General features: G+C 41.9%; 1 protein-coding gene across 2 annotated transcripts in view; it reads left to right on the top strand.

Annotated features, from left to right (window-relative positions):
- Positions 1-25,817, top strand: part of ETV5 (ETS variant transcription factor 5) — a 69,180-nt gene that overhangs the window by 6,597 nt on the left and 36,766 nt on the right. For both annotated transcript variants that reach the window (XM_003926981.4, XM_010337686.3), the window contains exons 6-7: positions 23,517-23,646; positions 24,568-24,855. In XM_003926981.4, coding sequence (XP_003927030.2) covers positions 23,517-23,646; positions 24,568-24,855 — 418 coding nt within the window. The remainder of the gene's footprint in view (positions 1-23,516; positions 23,647-24,567; positions 24,856-25,817) is intronic.

Here is a 25,817-nt window from a genome sequence, read left to right as displayed (position 1 = left end):
GCATCATAGAGAAATTCATGTCTCTTAGTCATAGTTTATAATAGCAAGCACCTGAGCCATACAAGGACTCAATTTCTCATTTTGGACCAACAGACTCTTACCAGCTTTGTTTTATCTCTGGGTAGGTGGGTGTATGTGTGTAAAAATGCCACTGGAGAGAGATTATCTTAGGTCTCTCTCTAAGTAAAAAGCTGGGTATTCCAAATCTTTTAAATATAAGAACAGAGGTACCAGCTAAACATTCCTTAATGATAGGCTTCATGTCCAAGGCACAATGCCATGAAACTGTAAAAGGGAATAAACCGTAACACACAGATGCATAGTTACCTTAGCTTTGTCACAGCTTGCTGCGGATGTGTTGTAGAAGAGAGTAAATGCATGTTAATTATTGCCCTTTGATTGCTTTCAAGTGATTGGGAAGCTTGCCACTGAAAGACTAAATAAAGATAACCCAAAGTGTGTGTGTGTGTGTGTGTGTGTGTGTGTGTGTGTGTGTGTATGTATGTGTGTGTTTGCAAGATGAAAGACAGGGTTTGTAATCCAACTTTGTTCTGTGTTGACAATTTGGCCCAGCCTTTCCAGTTCTTGCTCAAAGCAGCATAAACTGCAGTCTGTTTGGAAGGTGGCTTTCTTGGCAGAGGTTCTTTGAAATGCTTTTATGACACTTTTGTTTGTTTCTCTGTAACCCAAAAGAGTCAAAAGGGAGATGAGACGGCTGCATTCAAATTGATTGCATGTGCTGAAGCAAGGGTATGTTCTTTGTCAGCAAGCAGGATTTATATTTGGAGAGAGATTTATCTGTGGGGTTAGGCTAAAATCAAGAAATCAATCAATGTGTTTTTGGCTCTTTAGAAATCATTTCTGCTCAGCAAATAGAATGTGCTAAGTTCTTTAATTAAAATTCCGTACCTTAAATGGAGGTACTTGACGAGATGTCTGCTTACCAAGTATGACATGTTTTTTTACTTTGCTTACTTTTTGTTTTAACCTCCTAAGTTGAGCCTTTCTATATTCTAAGGATAAAGGAGATGGTTGACTAACCTAGAAAAGTTCTTCTAAGGATTCTTTCCTCTGACTTTATTTCTTGAAGTAGAGCGTGTTGAAGGGATAGATTAAATAAGGAATACCTTGCCTAAGAGGCTAGGCAAGAACAGAGATGTGAGTGCTACATCTCTAAGCCACTCATTCTTCCTGTTACGTTTGCCTGCAGTTCAGACTGACAGCAGAAGCACGGGGAGGAGCTGGCAGAGCCCACAGCTGGCTGCATGCATGCATTTCTCTATCAGCACTTCCCACAGCCTCAAGTTCAGGACCAGCTTCACTCTAGTCATTTTCTGGAAGAGCGCATGATTTTTTCAGGGGAGGGAAAAAACTCATTCAAATATAATGAAACCTTATGAGTTGGTTTGACTCAATAAATGAATGAATATAAGCCAAACATAGATTTGCCAGCAGAAAGCAAACCTTTTTCTTACAGTATCAAAAACATTTTTAACAAAAAAAAAATTTTTTGAGACAGAGTTTTGTTCCTGTTGCCCAGGCTGGAGTGCAGTCTGCAGCTGCACAATCTCAGCTCCCTCACTGCGACCTCCACCTCCTGGGTTCAAGCAATTCTCCTCCCTCAGCCTCCTGAGTAGCTGGGATTACAGGCTCCTGCCACCACACCCGGCTAATTTTTGTATTTTTAGTAGAGACAGGGTTTTACCATGTTGGCCAGGCTGGTCTCGAACTCTTGACTTCAGTGATCCACCCAGCTCAGCCTCGCAAAGTGGTGGGATTACAGGCGTCATGCCCAGCCTGTAACAGGTGGTCTTACCAGTGACCACTGGTAATAATCATACTTTCCTATTAGTAATGATTTGATAATTTTCTATTGTATATGTGTCAGTTTATTGTATACATGAAAGAGAAATGCTAAGAAATGTAGGTAATATTTTTATTTTGGAATGTCAGTTTTAAAGATTTTGGCTTTTTTTCCCCTCTAAACAGTAAAAGTTCAGCTTTTAAAGAGATTATAGTTTCTAAGTTTCTCAAAATTGGGTTCCTTGCCCATAGGAATACATCCTTAAGTCTGATTTGAGTGAATAAAACCATTGCTTTTATATCTTACAGAAATGCACAGCTTACTTCTAGCTGTACAGATTTCACCTCTGCCTCACAAATATAGATATCAGTAAAACATGGAAACTCTTAAAGGTCAAATTCAAGGGAATAGAAACCTATAGATCATAGGGATTCTACCAGTGTGCCTCATTGTCCCTTGGTCCTAAGAAGTAACCCTGAAGATCTCAGATAGCTTGGGTTGGATGTCCCTGGTAGAGACAGTCTTGCTCAGCCCCCTCCTTTCACAGTAATTTCCAAATAGCTGGAGAGACTGACCAGTAGTGGGAATAAATGGGAAGGGTTAGGTGAAATAAGAAAAAGATTTATATAATAATATTCTTAAAGAAGCTCTCAAAGCTATAGAACCAGGGAGTAGTGGCATGTTAAAGTATATTCAGGGCTTTCTGTCATTTCAGATACCAAGAGATGGTGTTCAGGAAAGCATCAGAGAGACCTCTGACTATCCAATTCAACACTCAGTTCTTTTCCTTCTATGATCCTGAGAATGTTAATCAATACCTTGATGCTTTGAGTTCTTCCATCTAGGATTTAGAAGAGAGAGGGCAATTATAAAACAAAAAAATTATAAAAACTGACATATTTAGGCTGACACTGTGTAACCTCAGCACTTTGGGAGGCCAAGTCGGAAGGATCATTTGAGCCAAGGAGCTCAAGATTGCAGCTGCAGTGAATAGTGATCATATCACTGTACCCCAGCCTAGGCAGCAGAGCAAGACCCTATCACTAAAAAACAAGCAAACCAAAAAACTGCCATGTTTTCTAGAAGACACCTTAGTATGTATACAGATAGAACTGTGTACATAGGTCCTATATATTTATAAAGAAGTGTTTGTACATGTGTATATATCTATGAAAGTGTGTATGTAGCTAAATGTATACCTTAACACAGAGCTACTAAGCCAGGGAATCTGGGTCAGTGCATAGATGTGTGTACATCTTTACTACACATTTTCATAGAACTAACTATGCCATGGATAAGATTGGAACTCAGAGTGTTTCAAACTGGGGTAAGATGATGTGTTCCATTCATTTTTCTGAACTGATTGCCTGGGTACTTAAGAGTATATTACTAGATTTTAGCATATGTAAGTAGCAGTTTTTCAAATACACATTTCAGTTCTGATTTTTAATCTCACTTATTTCAGTTATGATATTGTAAATATATACCTGTTAGCATCTTGAGTAACTAAGATAATCTGTTTTATGCTGAGGAGAGAGCATGATACAAATCTTATTTCAAAATCATGGCCTCCATACCAAATATAGCCTAAAGAATTGTTTTAAGATCCAAATGACCCCATTTTCCCCTCAAAGTGCTCTTTTTAGATCTGTGTTTCAAAAAGAATGGAACAACGGGAGGAAGTACAAGTAATTTCCTAAGGACCAGCTAATTAACTGATAAAATCGACTTTTCATAAATACATTGCAATAGATGGCTAGGGAAATAGAATTAACTGTTATGACAGCCCTGGAGCCTAAAACACATTGATCTTAATCCTGTTTCACGATGAGATTTTTCAGCTGGATTTCTTCATTAATGTGTGAGGTTAGTATAAGCAGAGTCAGTGCCTTTCTTTTGGAGCGGGTACATCATTTTGGTCTTTGGTCATAGGTGTGATGTAGCAAAACACCACATTTTCTTGCTTGGGCCACCTCTGTTCAAAAGGATTGTCCTAAAGTCTTTTTGACTGGCAAGGTAAGAAGGAAAACAGTGGGCACTTTAAGAGGTTTGAGGGAAAATAAGGCCATTGGTTTATACTTGCAGGAGTCAGTAGTTCTGAAGGTAGAAAAGAATACTGAAGAAAGCATGAGGAAAACATGGGGGAGAGATTCTTGGACTCCAGGTTTTACAGTGTTACTTCAAAGTCTTTATGAGCTGGCCCGGTACCTTACTGCTGGGAGAGTGCTCAGTGATTTGAAATCCTTCCTGTTTTAATAGCCTCGAAGGTTCTTAGACTCTGTATTCTTAAGGACCCAAGATCTCCAAGACCTACAGTACCTATTTGTCTAAAGGAGCTGTCTGTTTTACAAAATCTGCTTTCATCTACCTTTAATTCAGTTAGGCCTATTGAAAACTGAGTTTTTCTCTTACTCTTTCGTGTCTCTTTGCTCTTAGTCGTCTAACAAAACCCAGTAGGCTTACCAGTCCTTTGTATTTGGTGAGAAGGACTTGGAATGGGGAGTTACATCTGTGTCAAGATCACTTGCCTCGGTGCCAGGTAACAAAATTCTGGCATCCATCAGTAAATTACCATGTATCCCCTCCTCTTCAGCATTCTTCAGTTTTAAAAGAGTAAGACATGGGTAGCATAATGAAGCTGAAAATTTGTACTGTCTCCCATTTCTACCAGCTAGTAGTATCATTGTTTTAATTTCAGCCCCAGAAAAAATGCTCCTTGATGTTGGGGTGGGGTGTGTGATTCTCTGCTGAGAAACTGTTCCCTCCACACATTTCTTGGGTTTTAGTGGTGGTAAAGTACATCCAGCCTCAGAGGCTGACAGCCCCCCTCTCGGGCATACGGCTGCCCTTGAGGCAGCTTGGGCCCCATCTGTGCCCTGGCACACAGTGCTTCTCCACTTGGAATCCAAGGAGCTCAGAGGCTTGTCATGTTGCAGCTCCCAGCTCTTGGACAAGTGCCAGGCATGCTGATGCCATTACCGGATTAGGTTGCTTTTTTAAAAATTCATTTTGTGAACTCATCAAGCTGATTTAACAGAGGCTTTGGTCGTCAGTTTCTATCATTGTCCTATCCCTCTAGGCTTGGCTTAAAGGAGTGGCAAGATACCAGGCCCCTAGTATATGCCCGCACTAGTTACAGTGTATTTGTATAAATTATAACCATAATGTAAGTACACCTTTGGGCCTGGCAGGCAAATGACAGTGGGCTAGCAACTTAGACGTTAAAGGGAAAAGAATTCCACATTAAGAGGACTCTGCATAGAAAATAAAGGGGGCTCTCTTGTTTAAAGGAAAGAAGCATCTAGAGGAAAATTGAAGCAGAGTGCAAGATTCCAGGGAGCAGGATAAGATCTAGCTATTAAGAGGCCAGAAGTTTGAGGCTGATCTGAACAGCCGAGGCATGGAATGGGGAATCTGTGGTCAGAAGGACTTCAGAGAGATGCTTCCAGTGGCATTGAGTTCACTGGAGGGGTTGTGAAGGCAGGCAGTGAGAAGTAGACATAAGACATTTGAAAATAGCCAAATATGTGATGAAAAAAGAAGCAGTCATGAGCTCAAGTGTATCTCCTGGGTTTGCTTTTCAACGCTTTTCCTTGAAATAAAGTCTGGTTGTCAGACCGGCTCCATCAGCTTTCCCTCAGGGTGATTATTGAAGGTTTGGAAAAAAATATTTAAGAAACAAAACCAGTTTTTTGCCTTGTACTTTGCAAAGTCTTGGCGTACATTTCACGCTCCAACCTTAGATCTCCACCTTCTTCCTTTTTGATGTCTCACAGCATTCAGGGAGGGTATTCTGTACTCTTCAGGCTGGATCCAAAGTCAAAAAAGGAACTGTGAGATTGTCGTAATAGGTAGCTCGTCCCCTCCTCCTTTGCAGCCAGAAAATCTAGTAGTGTCTCCAGAGCCATCCTCCCCTGGGGAGGAAGCTAGGTGGCTCCCGATGTAGCTACCAGCAGTGAAAGGGAAAGAAAGTCTGGAGAGGCAGGCTTCCAGAGAAAGCTGTCCCCGCTAATGCAAACCAGCTCACCCTGGGGCAGGAGAAATACCACTGAAGTCTTTCTCTCAGCTGGTAGCTACAGTCAGATTCTGAACCCAGCTGCACATGATAGTTTTTCTTTTGCCTTTCCCCTTTTACCACAGGGCACTTTGTGACCTTACTTGTAGCGGACTTTTGCACGCCCTTGCAGATTTCCAAGGGTCTTGGCCATTTCAATCCTAGGAAGGGCGCACAGCAGGCCAGAGCCCCTGCGGTGTCTGAGTTTCTTACATAAACACTGCGTACTGAGCGAGCAAGCGTCCCTGCGGCGACAGCTGGGCGCTGAGCACTATTAGGTCTGTCCCAGCTAGCAGAGTTGCAGATTCCCCCTTTTGCCTGAATGGAGCATTCCAAATTGGTTGTGAATGGAGGGCGGGGCTCACTTGCAGACTTTTTCAATGAATAACCAGACCCCATTGTGCAGCCTGTGGAAAAACAACCAACTCAAACAACACTGGGACTGTTAGAAATATGCTTGTGATTGGCAGCTTGGAGAGCCTCCAAAATTAGTTTCCTTTGGCTTCCCTGCTGCTCCCGGCTCTCCAAGCCTGGGCTTAATGGGGTTTGAGTTTTCTTGTAAGTGCTGACTTTAACCCTTAAACTGCCGGGCTGATGGCCTGGGATTATGGGGAAGAGCTGCTGCTGACCCATAAAGCCCGTGAAGCCCACTCCCCTTTCTTTGTCTCTTGTTTTAGACTGTAGCTGTCCAAAGGGAGTGATAATAGAGGAGAGGGTGGTTTAGCTTCCCCTGGAGAGGGAGGTGTTGAGACTTGATCTGAGGCTGTTACCCTTTTATCTCCTTTCCGTGGGGTTGTGGCTTTAGCTCCCTGTTGAGGATTCCTGCCTGCTCTTCCTCTCTGACCTCCCCTCCACTCCAGGCCTTAACAACCCAGGTGTTTGCCTGCCACGACACAGACACTTATTGCTTAGGCTTACAATTTTAACACGGGAGAGACAAAGTTTTAGTTTTTCTACTCCTTTGCCTTTTCTCCTGTTTAATTTTCCACTGTGGTCAGATAAGTATGATTTTTTTAAATGACCGTACTCAAACTTTTATACTGAGCAATGCGGGAACCTCACTATGGCTGCAACCCTTTCACTGCACACTAATCAAATGCATTGCCTCCAAAAATGAGTATCTTTGGAAGTACCAGAAAAACCCAGCCTCTGAGCAGTCCCCAAACCAAAGTGGCCTCATCATGCCAAAATCAGGCCTGGTTTTAAGTGTGCACATGCCTCAAAATATCATCCACCCTTGGTTGTTTGATTGATTCATTGGCCAAGGGGGTGAGGGGGATGGTCTTGCTGTGTTGCTCAGGCTGGTCTGGAACTCCTGACCTCAAGCAATCCTCCCACATAGCTGGGATTACAGGTTCAAGCCACCACACCCAACTGCCTCCACACTTAAACATCCTAAACATCCTCCAGCATCTTACCCAGCAGCTCACAGACACATTCCCAATGTGCTCTGTGGGAAAGCCCAGGGACGTAGGATGAGCATAAACAGGACAATCAGTTAAAAGGCAAAGACAAAACTCAATAGTGATGATCCAGAGCAACTTCCTTGAGATTTTAAAGAGCTTTTCTTAGTTCCTTCTCTTCATCCTCACAACCTTAATATGGCAGTTCGCACTTGTGTTTTGCTACAGGAATTTTTTTCCCTTGCTATAAATCGGTCTTGCAAGCATGCCTTCCCTTCCCTATTAAAAAAAAGAACAGGCCTGGGCAGATTGTCCTTTTGTGAGAGAGTTTGAAACCTCTCAGGAGGTAACCCTAGATATCAGCTGTGTAGGAGGATGCTGATACGTGTGCTTCTCCAGAGGGGCTGAAAAGGACTTCGCTTACATAAACACTTTTCAGCAGAGTGCCTGGAAATGCTTTGTAATGGCCTGCAAGAGCACTTAATGAGGGTCTTTTATATTTTTCCCATAGAAAAGGTAGAAAAGAAGAGGGGGGATGTCTCTTCCACTTGGTCACCCACAGTAAAGGCCAGATCCTGGAGCCTACTCCAAATTTCCTCATCTGAATTTTATTAGAGAATAATTGAGGAGGGATAACTTTGCTGTGCTGTGCTGTGCTGTGCTGAGGGATATCTTGACTCAGAAATTTTCTGCTTCTCCTCAACTCCCTCTTCATATTTTTCTTCCCCAGCAGCCATGGAATTTTATATCTTCTGGAAGAAGGTGAAAACAGCATAGGGTTTTGAGGTATTTGGTATTTTGACAAATAATCATCATAGTCCCTGCTTCCCAATTTTTATTCCTATTGAAACAGGAAACAAATCACATTTCTTAGGCTCTGAGTGTCTCCAAAAGCAGAGAAGCTGTCTGTCACGTGTTTCTTTATGTCCGCCTCATCCACAGTGCCTGCCCTGCACGCTGGACACCTGGCAAGAACAGCCTGCACACCACCACATTCTCTACCTGATGCCCTTCCCACCCCAGCTGCCCCAGCCTCCAGCTGGTGGGGAGTAACTCTGTAAAGGGTCTCAATCAAACCCAGAATTCTGAGAGTCCTTGGGATGACCTTCTGGATAAACAGAACAAAAACTAGTGAGGGCTATTTCTCATTTTCTGTTTCCTCTTTTAAACACATACACTAGCCAAGTGTTGCTAGGCTGCATTTAGACTTTGAGCAGCTAATGCTATGTTTCCCAGTAAGACTGCATGTGCTAGGGAGCAAGGCACAGTTGAGGCGCCCTTGACGTACTTGCCGAGTTTCTGCTTTTAGGAGAAGTGGGGCTATACATAGAAGGGCATAGTTCTGGGGGAAGAAACTCATTTCTCTAGGGTTTGGATTTTCTCCTGTCAGATTTTAAGGATGAATTTTCAATTTGAAATTAAAGATAAGATTTTGCACAGTGCTTAAATCCTATTTCAAGTACTGTTAACATTTCACTTTAGTGCCAGTGTAGATGAGAATTATGTAAGTTGGGAGTAAATTATAGAAGGAATGTTAAAGCTTAAGGTTTAGTTTTGTGATTTTTTTTCCTTTCAGGAAAAATGTCCTGTTTCCCCTTATCCTGATTGCATGATCCACTGTGAGCAGCCCTTCATGGTAAAATCCACTGTGGTTGATGTAAGGTCACAGTAGAGGAAACTGCCCTGTCATCTCTGTTTACACTGGAGTCAGGAGGACAGGGGTTTCCTTAGACCTCTTTCTCAATCTTGAAAATAAAACCAATAGTTGTCTATCCTATTTCTACAGGTTGAACATTAAAATTCCTTGAACAGCTAGCTGCCCGAGGAAAGTAGTAAAACACTGATTAAAATAATGCTCAGATCCCCCTTTGGTGTAGTCAGGCCAGTCCCTCACTTTTTTTTTTTTTTTTTTTTTTTTTTTTTTTTTTTTTTTGAGACAGAGTTTCACTCTTGTTGCCCAGGCTGGAGTGCAATGGCACAATCTCGGCCCAGTGCAACCTCCACCTCCCAGGTTCAAGCGATTCTCCTGCCTCAGCCTCCCAAGTAGCTGGGATTGTAGACATGTGCCACCACGCCCAGCTAATTTTGTTTTGTTAGTAGAGACAGGGTTTCTCCATGTTGGTCAGGCTGATCTCGAACTCCCAACCTCAAGTGATCCGCCTGCCTGGGCCCACCGAAGTGCTGGGATTACAGGCGTGAGCCACCACGCCCAGCCCCAGGCCCTCACATTTTTTTCCTGTTGGTCTCTTAAGCATGAAAGTAACCAACACTCCAGTTCTGTAGCTATAGGTCTAAAAGAACCAAGCCTACGGTAGTCAGAAGGGGACGGTGCATTAGAAATCAGAAGAACCTCTTGTTTTTATCTTAACTCTCCTGGAGTCAGCTCTGTACTCACAAGTATTTTACTTGACTGTTAAATGCTTTGGTTTCTTCACATCCCACAAGTTCTGAGATGCAACACTCTTATGCAATCAGAAATATTCATCCTATACGAAGTATTTAATGGAAGAGCCCCATATCTACTAATACATGAGCCTTAATCAAAGTTGGCCCAGTTCTTTTCTAATCTCCTTTTCTGACCTTTAATTTTTAACGCTTACATTCAAGGCATCTAGGTTTCCATTTTCGGAGTTCTGAAGCAACAGTCCTAAATTGTTAGGCTAAATGAGTCCTTTAAAGAAAAGGAACTGTACAAATCCAAGCTATTTCAAGAAAAATGCTGAAGTTAGAAAGAATATGAACTTAAAGGAAGTAAATCTGAAACTAGTTCATTTGGGTCAAAAAATTTCTCTACTACAATTGGCATTCAATTTTCTTCATTGTTTGATAACAGAGGTTTTCTGTTTGGAAGTGACAGTCTGAAAGAGGCAATTTTGTCCCAAGAATAAGATACAGCTATTCAGTGATAGATATTCGTTCTTACCCACAGGTCACCATCTGTGAATCAGGTCATTCCTGATTTAATACTTTACACCCATGGATGGAAGGCTCTCCTCCCATCCATGACCACTTCTTTTGGTAGGAGGAGCAGAGACAAAACATTAATACAAAGAATTTCTTTCTTTGTATTTTAGCCAGCGTTAGAATAGAAACCTTTACAAACCACCCATGTCATTCACTATTAGAAGTGAAGAAAGGACAAGATCAGTATCCCAAAAGCCAGCCCTCCTACTTGATGACCAAAGGCATGACCTGCCAACTTCTCTACCTTGGCAAACTTGCTAGTGCTCCATGGGTCACCCTTGATGACTCTTACTCTGAAGGCCTGCGACAGGCGCATTGCCTTGAGCTGTTCCCTGGGCCTTCTCATCCTTTGGAGAGTGGGAGCAGCTTTCAGCCTCATGCAGCAGAAAAGACAGACAGTGTTGAGGACCGTATATGCTCTTCCTAGCCAAAGCTATCGCCCCACCCCTTCTTTCCCCCTGTCTGTCCTTGAGGACCTGCGTGTCACCTTAGACCTGATCAATCACATTTCTTCTCTCTGGAAGGAGTCAAGAGGTAGGGCAAGTCTTGAGCTCCCCCTGGAGTTTGGAGTGCTCTCCACTCTTTGGCCAATCAGCCTGAGTTGTACTGTCCAACCTGTAGGTTACAATTATATGTTAGACAGTAACCTCCCAAACTTACTTTCATGGGCAAAATTTAGTTTTTCGTCTTTTAACCAATTGTATTTCAGTTGGTAATTTGATTTCAAGATGCCACGTGCTGGTTTCACTGTCTATCTTCTACCATTACTGTAAGTGACCATAGGAAGTGGGGGTAGGGGGAAGAAATTGTTTGCTGAACCTTACAGTCATTGAGCCAGGCTTAGCAGAAGCAAACTTTAAACCACCTCCCCTCCCCCCAGGTCATATGAAGCCACTAAATAATATAAACCTTATCATTCAAATAAGATTTTTAGCAGTGTGAGAACTAAAGCCCTTTTCTGTAAAGTGTAACCTTCTTGTCAAGTCATTCCTCCTTCCCACAAAGAAATTAAAATTCCTTTGTAAGTATAAAATCACCATCTTCATGTTTCCTTGCTTTTACCCCTAACCACACAAGCTTTGTTCTGGGGTCTACTAGAAGCTACAACCTGGGGCACCTAAGCTGGAATTGCTGATGTGCTTGGGCACCTTCAAGCTGGATTTCTCCATTGTTGAATCTACCCTTTATCTCATATAGACCACATTCCAGGGAGCAATAAGGGCACAAATATCGTAACACCAGCCTTATAGAAACACTTGACTCTCCAGAACTCTGCAAGATCCTGTCTTCAAAGCACCAATTCTATATACAGCCAGCGTTTCCCCAGAGAAAGCAATGTTCTACAGGCACAATACATGATGTGTGTCACAACCTAGACCCATGTTACTATTGTCTGCTCAAGTGCATAGCAGAGACTTAGGGTTATCTGAGGTAAACAAGAAATGGAGGAGAGGGAGGGAATGGCCTTATGGTTTTCACTGCTTCATGGTAGCAATTCTGTCATCTATTTCAAAACCCAAGTTTGAGGCTGGGTGCAGTGGCTCAAGGCTGTAATCCCAACACTTTGAGGGGCTGAGACTAGAGGATCACTTGAGGCCAGGAGATTGAGAGCCTGTGCAACATAGACCCATCTCTATTTAAAAAACAAAACAAAACAGCTGGATGTGGTGGCATGTGCCTGTGGTTCCACCTACTCAAGAGGCTGAAGTAAGAAGATCACTTGAACCCAGAAGTTTTGGACTGTAGTGAGCTAGGATTGCGCCATTGCACTCTAGCCTGGGTGACAAGAGAAAGACCCTGTCTCTAAACAAACTAACTGAAAAAGACAAAATGAAACCCAGATGGGGGAAAGTTTATCAATAACTCTCAATTCCTGTGTTCTGGGGGAAATTGCACTACCTTTGCAGGCAACTTCTTAGAGGTGTTTCAGACACCGTTCTCTGCTAATGCTGTTTATACATTTTCAAAGTTGGTTCAGTACTTTTTAAGCTCCTTTTCTTCCCTTTAGTTTCTGTTATATTCAAGACCTTTGGATTTCCATTTTCAGAATTCTAGAGTAATCTTCCAGTGTCCTTAATAATTGTGTTTCCACCACCACACTTACAAACTGAAAGTGGGCTCTCTCGAGATAGTCTCTACACTATCTTTCAAGCAAGGTGCCTAGCATTTTTTAGCATGGCACTTACCAACAAAATTTGTCAGCTTGCATTTCAAAAATCTTCCCAAAAAGGTCTTGGCAGTGGGATTTCCAGACACTTGATATAACCTCATCTGTTCTCATGGGCAAGAAATGTGTCTCCTTCCCTCACTTTTCCCACTGTGACAAGACCTGGCTCTAATTTCATTGGCTGTTATTTCATCCTGGTATTTCTAGCCATTTTCATGCAAGGCCATCAAAATTTCAGAAACTTGAATCTGGATCTTAGGTTGGTCCTATTCCTATACAAATGTAACCCTAACCCTATTTATTGAATCTGTCTTTCCCATAGTCCGTGTCAGGATAATAAGTTCAAAGCCTTTTATTTTAAGCTGATTGTATTACCCCAAGTTTCTAGGTCTGAATCAGGAAGAATAGAGTGGTTTTGTTGTCCACATGCCAATTGCTGAAGCCTCTCTTTTGCTGACTATAGTTTTTTCCCACTGCATGGGAGAAATCTGATTCCTGAAGCCAAATGTTCCAGGAACTAGCTTCACCACTCCCTAATTTGGCTCTTGCGTTATTTATTGTACAGAAGATGATAATTGGCCTTATAGGAAGGGCTTCTATTCTCTAACTGTTCATTGATGAATTCTGCTACCTCATGGTTGATTCGATACCCTGGAGCCCTGAAATATACCACTAGGGTGAGAGTCAGTCCTTTGGTTCTTGCCGAGAAATAGGACAAATAGCAAAAATGCCCTGAAGTCAACAACATCATAACTGCCTTCTACCACCGTGATTAATCGCTAAAGCCTAAATACTACAGCTGTGCCAGTTCTGAAGCTATCTTTCCCTGTACCTGCTAATAGCAAAGCCTATCCCAAAGCATAAGCCTTACTTTCTTCATGTAGAACTATGCCCAGGACAAATGCAGCTGTTCTTGCAGAATGAGCCTGCGCAGAAATCTCAACCTTGGCATGTGGCGTGGCTGCCACTTGTTGGCTTGCCAGGTGTTTGTCATGTCTCCCCTGAGTCGTATGGAGGGTCTTGATTCCACACTGAGGCCCAGCTGCCATTCTTGGTTCCTAAGACAAAAATTCACAGGGGATTTTCCAAAACATTGTACTTAGTTTAACACAGTTGAGGTCTTCAGTCCCATGCCCCTTTTCATCTAGCCTGGTAAACTAGACTGAACAGTTGGAGCCCCCAGATTCAGAGAAGCAAAAGCCTAGACCACCTATTTCCAGCTTCCTCTTGTCCTGGTCCCAGTCCTGCTCATGCTTTAGAAGAGGCTAGCCCAGCTACTTAGGAGGGAAGAAAATGAAGGAGAACCATAAGAAACAGAACTTTAGTTATGCCAACCTTCCCAGATTGGTGATAGCTGCCTTGCGCTCTCTTGAGGACTCGGGATAAAAACTGAATGAGTTGTCTAGCTGTTCTGGACAGCCTATTGTTCTAAACCTGTTGTACATATAAATTCACAAGGAGTGGGAATTCTCCATTTTTTCTTAAGATTATGTTTTTGCGGTTGAGTTGGGCATGTATTTTCCTGTTACATAAGCATTAATATAAATATAGAATTACTGATAGGTGTTATTTTTGTTGATAATTTTGCATTTGTATAACTGCTGTCTTTTTACCCAAGCAGTTTGGTGGGCCAGCAGGCAGTGGTCACAGTGACAGCAGTGGCTGTTTTTATTGTGCCATCTCTAGAGTGTTCCCTTTCTAAGTGGGCCAAAGCCAGCAAAATGTTTTGAGAACCACTGGCTTAGACATTAGGTGTGACCAGCATTTATCCTTGTGTAAGGCTAGATTCCCAAGGCTGTATTACCTTTCCTATTTGGTAACAGGCCCAGGATGGCTTTCTTCATGTGTCAGTGTATGGTTTTGAAGTTCTTAGCATTTCTACTTTTGACATGTTAGTCAACTATAAGATAAAGGAATTTTTTCCTCCAAATATCTCAGAGGAAATGGGATGTAATATCTGTTTTACTGATTTATTTTTAATACATATGCTACATTTGCTTTATCTCTGTGTATATATAGTTTTCTCTTTCTTAACCATGTGAAAGCAAGTTTCAGGCATTATAACATTTCACCTCCAAATACTCAGGTGTGCCTCTCCACAGATTGACATTCTCCTACATAGCCTGAGGAAATTAACTCTTATTCAGTAATATTTACAATTCCCCAGTTGTCCCCAGGTATCTTTTATAGCAGTGTGGTAATGGTTTTGATTGAGGATTCAATGTAAAATCACACATTGCTTTTATCTTTATGCTTCATTTATCTTCTTTAATGTGCAGCAGTCTCTCTACCTTTTTTATTTTTTCCTGTAACAGTGACTTTTTTGAAGTCTTGGCCTGTTGACTTTTTTAGGGTAAACTTTTAAAGAATATAGAGAAATGCAAACAACATCCAGAAATGCTTCCCTTAGGCTGAGAAATCTCCAATATTGTTGATTCTCTCACTTCTCGCATTCATGTATTTGTGTTGACCTGAAAACACTGGTGAAAGAACAGTGACACAGATGGAGATAATTGGGTCAGAAATCGTTTGTGCATGTTTGAGGAGAGGGCTTTTCAGGGACTCATTAAGCAGTTTTTAGCACAGCTGGCTCGATAGTTTTACTGTTTGTGGGTGCTTTTTCACATATTAAATTCAAGAATTTATCCTTACAAAGGTTTGCTGTGTGAGATATTAAAGAAAAACGGCACATTCTCCCATACCTACTCTCATTCTGCTTTTAGAATGTGTATCCCCTAACTAAATTTGATAACAATGTCAATTTTTATTTTTAGAAACTGTTGCCAGGCAGGATCAATGTTAAACAAGTTTGAGCATGCCTCTTATTTGGTTTGGAAATCCAGACATCTCCTTTTCCAGATACTCCTTTTTAAGTGCCAGAACCTGTCCACTTACCTTATCTCCTTGTGAACCTTCTCGTTTCCCAGAAGAGGGTATTATCTACTATTATAGTCATTCACTAGTCCTGTTAGAGCAATTACAAAGAATATTGAGATACCATAGATTTTATGTGTGAAATGAGTTTTTAATTTGCTCAGTCCTAAGATAAATATTTCTGACCTTCTCTGGTAATAGAGTACAACTTAAAAAATAAGGCTTATCCTGTCTACATCTTTTTTTTTTTTTTTTCCTTTTGGAGACGGAATCTCACTTTGTCACCAGGCTGGCACGATCTCGGCTCACTACAACCTCCACCTCCCAGGTTCAAGCGATTCTCCTGCCTCAGCCTCCCAAGTAGCTGGGACTACAGGCACATGCCACCACGCCCAGCTAATCTGTCTATTTTTAGTAGAGACAGAGTTTCACTATGTTGGCCAGGATGGTCTCAATCTCTTAACCTCGTGATCCGCCCACCTCAGACTCCCAAAGTGCTGGGATTACACGTGTGAGCCACTGCGCCAAGGCCCTATCTAAATCTTTTTTCCTGCTAACTAGGTATTTGAGCTTTGTCTCAAAAGTCATCAAAAAAGGCAAAAGTTAAGAGTAGGCAGCACTATGCTGGAAACACAAAGTACACTTTCTCCAGTAACTTAAAGCTCTCTGGTCTTTGCCAGTGAAGTACTCAGACAGGTTAAGGGTAAGTCAGGGAAAAAGAGGTCACACCTGCTCTTCCCTGGTGGGTTTTTCAGTTCTGTTTTCCCAGTGTCCTTGTTATATTTACAGGTCCCTCTGCTTGATCATCTTTTTCCTCTGCCTTCTTTCCCTGTGTTCTATTCACTCCCACAACCGTAGAATATTAATAGTATAGGCAGGTGTCTCAGACTTCTCTCCCCTCCACCCCCATTCTTGGACTGTGAAGTATATAATTCTTCCTCTAGAGGGAAAGGAAGTGAGATGGCAGTGGTCACAGAGAGGAGTAGTGACCCAAAGTTGGTGGCCAAGAGACTTAGGAAAAGGCCTTTATTTTAGGATTATGACTCTGGAGCCCTGAGCAGTGTCTGGTCATGACTATTTGTGTACGTTAAACATGACATTTGTTCAGAGTGTAATGGGAGGCTCTGGAGACCGAGGCTGGGCCCTGAGATGCAGCCTCATTGATACACCATTCAGAAGTACTTGTCAGTGCTCTGGTCAGCTTCTGTTGTAAGATGCAACTTTCCACATGAAGTAAGAGGATCATGGTTATTGAGTGTGACCAAATAAGATCCTCCCTGGACGTCAAGCCTACACAGCTGATTTGGGAAAGATGAGTCTGCCCCAGATGAAGGTAAATAAACTGAAGAAGGGAGGAGGAAAACCCCAAAACAGAACCTGAAGGATGGCAACTGGTGGAAGGTGGGCAAAGCCTGCGTGTGAAGCAGGAGAAATTCAGATGGGCTCAGTCCTCCTCCCCTTCAGACCGCAGAGTAACTGACTGGCAATTTCTTTAACACTCAACAGCTACATCAGTGTTTTATGTATTCACAACAAAGTCTGTGGCAAATTGAATCTTTGATGATTATGAAACACCCAAGAAAACCTTATTAGGCAAGATGGGTTTGGTGTTTCCTAAAAATAAATAATTTTTAAAAAAAAATCCTTTTGAATGGAACTGTCATTCACCATAACATTCAGCAAAAGTGTTTTCCTACGTTTTGGTCCTTGGGGCTGTAATAGCGAAGTTTACCATTAGCACGGGCATGGGGTGGCTGCCTTGAACAGTCCACGGGCCTGTGCTTGTGAGCAGGAAACAGATTTTGTCAGCAGAGGGAATTATTATTTCTCTCGAATGGACCAGTTTATTTTTTCTATTTTGAAACAACTGAGTTGTTTCTTTGGAAGACTGTTTCTAGACTACAGAAGAAGGATTTTCTAACATTTGAGAAATCTTAGTATTAACTCTGTGGTGCTGTTTAATAAGGACCGGGCTGCTTTTTTTAAAAGTAGGAATGTAGTTAAAGTAACATACAGAAATCACAAGAGTATATAGCTGCTTGATGAATTCTCACAAATGGTATACACATTTAGATCAGAAAACAGAGCTTGTCAGACTATAAGAAGACTCCTATGCCCCTTTAACGGGCACTGCTTTCTCAAGAGAAACCACCCTGCTGGCTTTCAAACACTGTACATTAGTTTTATCTTTTTTTGAACTTCACATAAGTGGATTTACATGGCATATACACTTTTGTTTCTGGCTTCTTTTAGCTCAGCATATTCGTGAGATTCCTCCATGTTGTTAGGCATGATTGCAATTTCTTCCTTCTCCCTTTTGTGTAATACTAAGATTTCGTTGGGGGTTACATTGAACCTATAGATAAATTTGGGAATAATTGATATCTTTATAATGTCAAGCTTTCCAGTTCACAATAATGATCTATCTTTCCATTTCTTTAATTTTTCTTAGTTTGTTGGGGTTTTCAGTATAAGCATCTTTTTTCTTTTTTTTTTCTTGAGATAGGGTCCCACTCTGTTGCCCAGGCTGGAGTGCAATAGCATGATCACCACTCACAGTAGCCTCAGTCTCCTGGACTCAGGTGATCCTCCCGCCTTACCCTCCCACAAAGGTGGGACCACAGGTGGACACCACAGTCCCGGCTGAATTTTTTCTTTCTTTCTTTCTTTCTTTCTTTCTTTTTTTTTTTTTTTTTTTTTGTATTTTTTGTAGAGACAGGATTTTGTTACATTGCCCAGGCTGGTCTCAAACTCCTGGGCTCAAGTGATTTGCCCTACCTTAGCCTCCCAAAGTGCTGAGATTACAGGCATGAGCCACCATGCCTGGCCCAGTGTAGACATCTTATATGTCTTTTATTAGATGTTTTCCTAGGTATTTGATGATTTAGTTGATATTGTAAATGTATGCTTTTAATTTCACATTGTTTTAGTTACTGTATATTGAAAGGTTAACCTCATGACTGATGACCTTGCTACTGATTCTTATTCTTTGTGGATATTTTGTATTTTCTATGTACCCAACCAGGCCATCTGTAATAATTACAGATTTTTTTCCTTCTTTCTAATTTGCCTTGTGTTTGTTCTTCTTGCCTTATTGCATTGGCTAGGCACCAGGCCTGGAGTTTTTTTTTTTTTTTTTTTTTTTTTTTTTTTGAGACGAAGTCTTACTCTGTTGCCAGGCTGGAGTACAGTGGCACGATCTCGGCTCACTGCAACCTTTGCCTCTTGGGTTCGAGTGATTTTCCTGCCTCAGCCTACCGGGTACCTGGGATTATAGGCGTCTGTCACCATGCCTGGCTAATTTTTGTATTTTTAGTAGAAATGGGGTTTCACCATGTTGGCCAGGCTTGTCTTGATCTCTTGACCTCATGATCTACCCGCCTCTGCCTCCCAAAGTTCTCGCATTATAGGCATGAGCCATTGCGCCCAGCCCAGACCTGGATTTTGATCTCTGTGTCAGACAGAAAAATCATCTAAGGGGTTTCCTAGTCTAAGAAGAAAAGCAACCATGAAGTTGGTTAACTTGTGAGCATCACATCTAAATTTAAAATGGTGCTATGGTTGTCTGCAAGGCAATACATGTACTTGACTGTGCATACCCACTTAATTAAATCTTACCAGCTAGCTGCCCTTCTTTTTCCTACCCCTGACAAGCTGAGACTGTCACATATATTTGTGCACAGATCCTTAGCAGAGTTCTTGTAGTCAAACAGGGATCCAGACAGCTCACTTAGGATCTTCTTGCCACAGTGGTGATAGTAAGACAGTTGTCCAGAAGCAATTTCAGGGCGGGGCAGGGCTTGTGGGGAGAGAGATGGCATCCAGGGCTGCAGTGAGGAGTCTCGGTAGTAGTGACCCCTGTACAAGACACCCAGTCTTCTGAAGTGCTGGCAGCTGTCTGAATGAGCAGAAGGTTCTGATCAGCTCGACTACAGAAGGAAGAGTGAGACCTTATAGATGGAATGCTAGAACGGGAGACGACGATTACAAAAAGTAAAGACTACCAGGCGCAGTGGCTCACATATGTAATCCCAGCACTTTGGGAGGCCAAGGTGGGTGGATCACCTGAGGTCAGGAGTTCGAGACCAGCCTTATCAACATGGTGAAACCCTATCTTTACTAAAAATACAAAAAATTAGCCAGGCGTGGTGGCACACACTTGTAATCCCAGCTACTCAGGAGGCTAAGGCATGAGAATCGCTTGAACCGGGAAGGCAGAGGTTGAAGTAAGCCTAGATCGTGCCACTGCTCTCCAGCCTGGGAAAAGAGAGCAAAACTCTGTCAAAAGAAAAAAAAAAAAAAAGTGAAGGCTACTGGAGTTAGAGATGTCATTGCCTGTAATAATGGAGGTGCAATAGAGATCCTGGTCATTTTGGTGTCCAAGAGCTAGGGGAAGGCATAAGTCCTTGAGTGGGTTTTGGGGTATGAGGTGTGTAGGGTAAGCATTACGATACGACCCTGAGAACTGGAGGAAAGTTTCTCTTGTGCTGTTTCTCTTGTGCTGTCTTCCTTCTCTCTTTCCCTATTTCTTTTCATCCATTTTTTATTGGTCCTTTTTTTCTTGGGTTCCGTCTGGGGGTCAATATAATGAAAAGACTAAGAGCTGCATAGATAGGAATCCTGGCCACTGACCAGCTGTGAGACCTTAGCAAGTTACTTAGAGCCTTGTTTTCGTGTTTGTAAAGTGAAGGCAATGGAAGCATTAATAGCTTTCTCATTGAATTGGGAAGACTAAATGAAATGAGGTATATAAGAATTGCGTAAAGGCAATGGTAAGGGGTCTAGCTGGCTGCCTCTTTCTTGGTCAGCCTTCTTTGTTCTTTTCCAGAGACACTAGTTCTTCTCATCCATTTTTCCTTTATTCTAGAGCATTTTCTCTTAACCAGGTGTAAGTGGTATTTTTGTTTAGTTGAGAAAAAAGGTTTATGCCTTCTATTTTAATGTACAAAGTGAGAGAGTGGAATATCTCCCATTTCTGCCAGTGTGGTAGGAGATTACTAAAATGACAGTGCGGGGCCCTTGCCTCTTCTCCCCTCAAATAGCAGCAGCCCCAAGACCTTTAGTTCCTTGGGCCTCAGGATCCTTATCTATAAATGTAAGGGATTGAATTGAGTGAACTGATCGAAGCCCTAATCTATCTCTAACTGCATCTTTGAGAAGATGCTAAAAGTCAGATGTCTCACTAAATTAGGCATGCCATGAGGAAAGGACCATGTCTGTTTTGCTTGGTATCATATACCCCGAATGTCCAGAATACCTGGCCCATCAAAGATACTCCATGAATGAATGAATGGAAAAAGAAGGAAAGAAAGATCTTCATGGCAAAGAAGATAGTTCATGTTCATCAGAAATTATTGTCAGGGCACCACTGACTTTGTGGGCCCCTCTTCTGTAATTCTGAGCTTAAACTCAAAGTTTCTAATTGCAGAAGATGTTTATTAGCTCAAATCCTCAACTTTTTTTTAGCATTTCTTTTCAAACTTCCTGAAGAGTTCATGATACCTTTTCAATTCCAATTTGTTGCCATCCTTTATAGTCCTGGGTCTCTGTCATCATTTAGAAAGTCAGCTGTGCAAAGGTAAATACTATTTTTGAAAGCACAGGGTATAATTACACATCATAGCACCATCTGCAAGGTGCTGTGCCCTTTTCTTTCTTTCTCAAGGCAGCACCGCATTCCTCATTTTACAAATGAAGAAACAGACTGAAAGCAAGGAGCATTCCTTGGGCTTCTGAGTGTCTGCTTTAAATACACCACTATCTCTGACTAACACATGCCATAATTAGGCTCCTTCACACATCCTCTAGTCCCACAGACCTTTGAGGAGCTGAGCCTTGTTCCTCACCACTCACAGGGCCCCTCATGGCCTTCCTGTCGGTGTAGATCTGTGAAACTTTCCATTCTCGTTCCTGCCATGTCTTATCCTGGGGAGAAAGTATATATAACTAACATCGTACCCTGCCTTGTAGGGTAGATATGGTCCCTGACTTCAAGGTTAAGAACAAATTGGAAATACGATCCATTTGTTCACGCAAATACTTTTTGAACTCCCCCTTTGTATAAAGAATATACTATTCCACATATAAGACATTTTGGGGTAGAAGGTACTATATAATTTAGAGCCAAAATGATGTGGCACACGCCAAGAGTTCTGTCTAGATTTGAAGAAACCAAGACATCAGTTTGTGGGCTGGTTAGATCCTTTTAAATATGTGCAGTTCCTGAAACAATTACAAAATGTTTCTCTCTGGGCAACTTTGGCATGCCCTCCGGTGTTAGACTTGTCAGTAGAACTGGTAACTGTTACAATAATATTGTGAAAATGTCAAGACATTTCTAAAACCTGAAATAAGACCATTGAATAACACATTGTTTGTTTTCTTTCCAAACTTAGGTAAAGCAGTGATTGCAAATGCTTATCTTTAGATAAAGCAAGAAAGTAGAGGTTTCAAGGACATGTAGCTTTTGTTTAAATTGGGTCATCATTACCTTTGCTCATTGTTTTGTCAAAACTTTTATAGCAGAAGACTGGTGAGAGGAAGGGCAGTGACCACAGGCATTGCTGAGAACTGTCAGACTATCCACTGCATTGGAGGAAGGGATTTCTGTGTCAAATTCTCATTTGCTAGCAACATTCAAACAACAAGCTTCATTATTTTCTGTGTCTGAATATCTGAAACAGTTGATAACAATTGAGTGTTGGCTGCCATGATGTCATCATCAAAAAAATCACGAGAGAAACTCTAATGACTTCTAAATATAATCTGCTAGTTCTCAACTTATTTTATGTATTCAGGAAAAGCAGTTGGCATTATGTAAGAAAGGAATTATAAAAATCTAACCTTTCCAGTCAGTCACTGGCAGGACTTTGCAGCAACATTGCTTTATAACCTTGTCATCTGTGATAGAATCATCTGTCTCGTGTTCACTCCTGAGTTCAGAATTTGGGATTATAGAGGCACCTGAGAGGCCAGTTGGCTGGAAGATTGTTCAGTCTTATCGGATGTTAAGTAGAAAAGTGATGATGGTTTAGCTAATTCTACCTAGTATAATTACCGAGAATTAACCTAACTCTTAAAGGTGTTTTAGGAGTAAACATTGAGTCAAACTGAAAATGTTACTGGGTCACCAGAGCACACACTGTAGTTAGCTATTTAATGAGACCTTTGATACAGTGGCTAGTGGCCAGCACAGAAGCTTAACTTGCTCTCCTTCCCCACCTTCCAAAGGCAGCTAGACCAGGAGAACCCATTCTAACTCAACTAGAAGGCAGCTCTTACAGTGCAACATCTTTGGAAGGCGTCTTTCCACTTTGGATAAAATGCTCTCTCTGAAACAATTTGGCTCCTAGAGAAGACAGAAGAGGCAAACTCAAATTTTTGTTCTTTGGGTTTTTTTGGCCACTACATGTCAATCACCTTGATTTGAAAAATTCTTGTTACTCTGCCCTCTCAGAATCCTCTATGGAATATGTAGTTGGCTTCCAAACCAAAAGCAGTAACTCCATGTATTTATTTTCATCTATGAAAGGACTAGTTAATGCAAACCCGCCCTTGCTGATCTGTCACTGAGACAGGCCTGGAGCAGATGTTATAAGCACAAAGGTAGCCAGGCTTTCTGCATTCTGTATTCAGTAGCCTTTCCTAGGTAGTGTGTTGGTCTGTTGTTTTATTCCTTTGCTTTTAAAATTTTTGGAATACCTCTAAAATTGAGTATTTCTTGCTGAGAGCTGATATTTAAAGTTACTTGAGGAAGGGCTTTTTAAAAATTCTATATTTAATTTGTAAATATGCATCTGAATAAGAAGTATATTTGCCACAGCAATTTTAAGCCTTTGCTAAGCTTACATGTGTTGGTAATGTCTACCAGCACATGTTTGGTCGTTTTGTTCTTTTTGGAAACAAAATTCTTCATGTCTGCAGTCACTTGCATTTTTGGTGAAGACCCATTACCTGCAAGATTTTTAAGGGTTTTGCAGCTTTCTAGAAAGCAAGACCCATGACTAAAGAAATTTAGGGAAAAAGACTTGGCTAATTAAAAGTGTCAGATGATAACTTCTGACTTTGAAGAATTTAATTGGCTTTAGATGGGAGGTTGTGTGTTGAAGTGTTTTGCTTTTTCTGACATGTGACTTGACATGAGTTCCAAGAACAATCAGCTAGTTAGAAGGTTTGCAGAAGGAAGCATTGTGCTCCCTGCTAATCAGCTGTTCTCTCTCTATTCCCCTCTCATCCCTCTTCTGATTTCAGTGGTGCTTCATGCCCCACCTCCAACCAAGATCAAACGGGAGCTGCACAGCCCCTCCTCTGAGCTGTCGTCTTGTAGCCATGAGCAGGCTCTTGGTGCTAACTATGGAGAAAAGTGCCTCTACAACTATTGGTAAGTGGGCAAGTGGCATCGAAGAAAGGCTGCCTAGAAAGGCTCTGGATGTCGACATCAAGCTGAATGTTCCTTCCCGGTGTCACCCAGCACCCTGGGTTGGAACACATCCTTCTTTCATGGCAGTGTTATCCTGGCCCCCTTGGGATAATGTACTGCACATTAAAAGAAAACTGTTAAAGCCTTGTGGCTCCGCAGGGCACTACGTTCATAGGGTACCCGGTCCTTCTAGGGAAGGAGTCTCAATCCTGGGATATTTGATCTGTGGCTTTGAGGCAGGTAATATATACTTCTTCATGTCTATCATATGTTAATGTGAACTTTAAGCACCAAAGAAGTAATCTCCAAATCAGAATATATGAAAAGTCCTGATGCTTGTGCCCTTTACTTAAGAATATCCAGGGCCCAGGAATGAAGCTTAAATTTTAAATCATTCTTTGCTCTAGAAGATAAACATAGATTTGCCTGAAAGGGGGAGGAGAAGAGTTGTTAATTCAAGTGATGTCACAGCGCAAATGTACCTTCAACACAGATTCTGACTAATTCCGGGGAACCTTGGAACACTTGGGAGAGGGGACCAGAGAACACCTGGCAAAGCGTAAATTCTCCCCTCACCCACCCACCCTACACAGGCATACACGGAGAATTCTTTTAGAAGGAGGGAAAAAGGAAACCGGAAGCAGAGGCTAAAATTATCCTTGAGAAAAATCACTAGAAGTGTTAAACAAGTCCCTGTGACGCAGTGTGTTTGTCACTTTTCGGAGGTACAAATATCCCCTCAGGGCTACGAGCGATTTAACTATGTTAATGCCGTTATTTCCTGGCAACAATGGGCTGCAAACTAGCTTTCTGCTGGACCTGGTAACCATGCTAATTGGCTTCATTTCGGCTTAATGGTTTCTTCTCTTTTTCTGTTTGCAGTGCCTATGATAGGAAGCCTCCCTCTGGGTTCAAGCCATTAACCCCTCCTACAACCCCGCTCTCACCCACCCATCAGAATCCCCTATTTCCCCCACCTCAGGCAACTCTGCCCACCTCAGCGCACGCCCCTGCAGCTGGCCCTGTTCAAGGTGTGGGCCCCGCCCCCACTCCCCACTCGCTTCCGGAGCCTGGACCACAGCAGCAAACATTTGTGGTCCCCCGACCACCACATCAGCCCCTGCAGATGCCAAAGATGATGCCTGAAAACCAGTATCCATCAGAACAGAGGTGGGTGTTAATCTGGGCTTCTTCCTTAACTGCCGCCATCACCCCGGTCCTTTCTCACAGGGAGTCGGGGAGCAGTTCGTCTCATTTACCAGTTATTAAAAAGTTATCACTGCACTGAGGCAGCTTGTGAGACAAGACTAACGATGATATGAATATGACCGTTTATATACCATCCTGTTCCCAAGGTACTCTAGATGGTTGATGGACTAAGACATCCTTATGAAATAGGTAAGGGAGAGTAACAGGTATCCTTCCCCCTCACGGAACTAGAGGAAGAATGCCTTGCCAGGATACAATACTGACCTTCACTGAGGGCAGGTTCCTGCTCCTCATTGGATGCTGCCTACTATTAATAGAATTGAACTTTGGTTATTACTATTTCAATTACATATAAGGGACGATTGCTGAGTTACACAAGGTAGCATTACTAATCTGATTTTAAAACATTTTAACAGTAGGAGATTAGTTAAGGACCTTGTTTATACCCCTGCTTTTGAGATAGAAATCTGGTTACGCTGCATGTGGTTTTACATTTCTGCAGACATTGAGACATCAGGAGTAACTTTTCCAGAATAATTCATTTATCAAAAACTTGTGTGAAGGAAGCCTTTTCCGCACACTCCAAACCTGACCTCTTAAATATACTGGATAGTACACAGAAAATGAGACAGACTAAAATCCCTGGTTTGATTTTTGTGAAAGTAATAGAAATTACAATCGTGGATAATATCAAGCTTAATAATCATATATGTGACCTCTTAAAGTCCCAGCCTTCTAAGTTTATTAACTGTGGTATTCTAGAATCTTGGATGCTTGTGGCTTTGTTTTATATAAGATGTGCTGGGGGGGCTGTCTTCTTTATTTCAAGTTTCTCTGGGATTAGGAGATAACCACAGGTGGGTGGTTGTCAACAATATTACCAAGGGATACAAGATGGCGACCGTGGTATTTTATATCTATCT

The sequence above is a fragment of the Saimiri boliviensis genome, chromosome 8, assembly GCF_048565385.1.
Source record: "Saimiri boliviensis isolate mSaiBol1 chromosome 8, mSaiBol1.pri, whole genome shotgun sequence".
Lineage (NCBI taxonomy): Eukaryota > Metazoa > Chordata > Mammalia > Primates > Cebidae > Saimiri > Saimiri boliviensis.
Note: the sequence above shows the minus strand (reverse complement) of the source record. Positions and strands in the feature narration are given on the sequence as shown.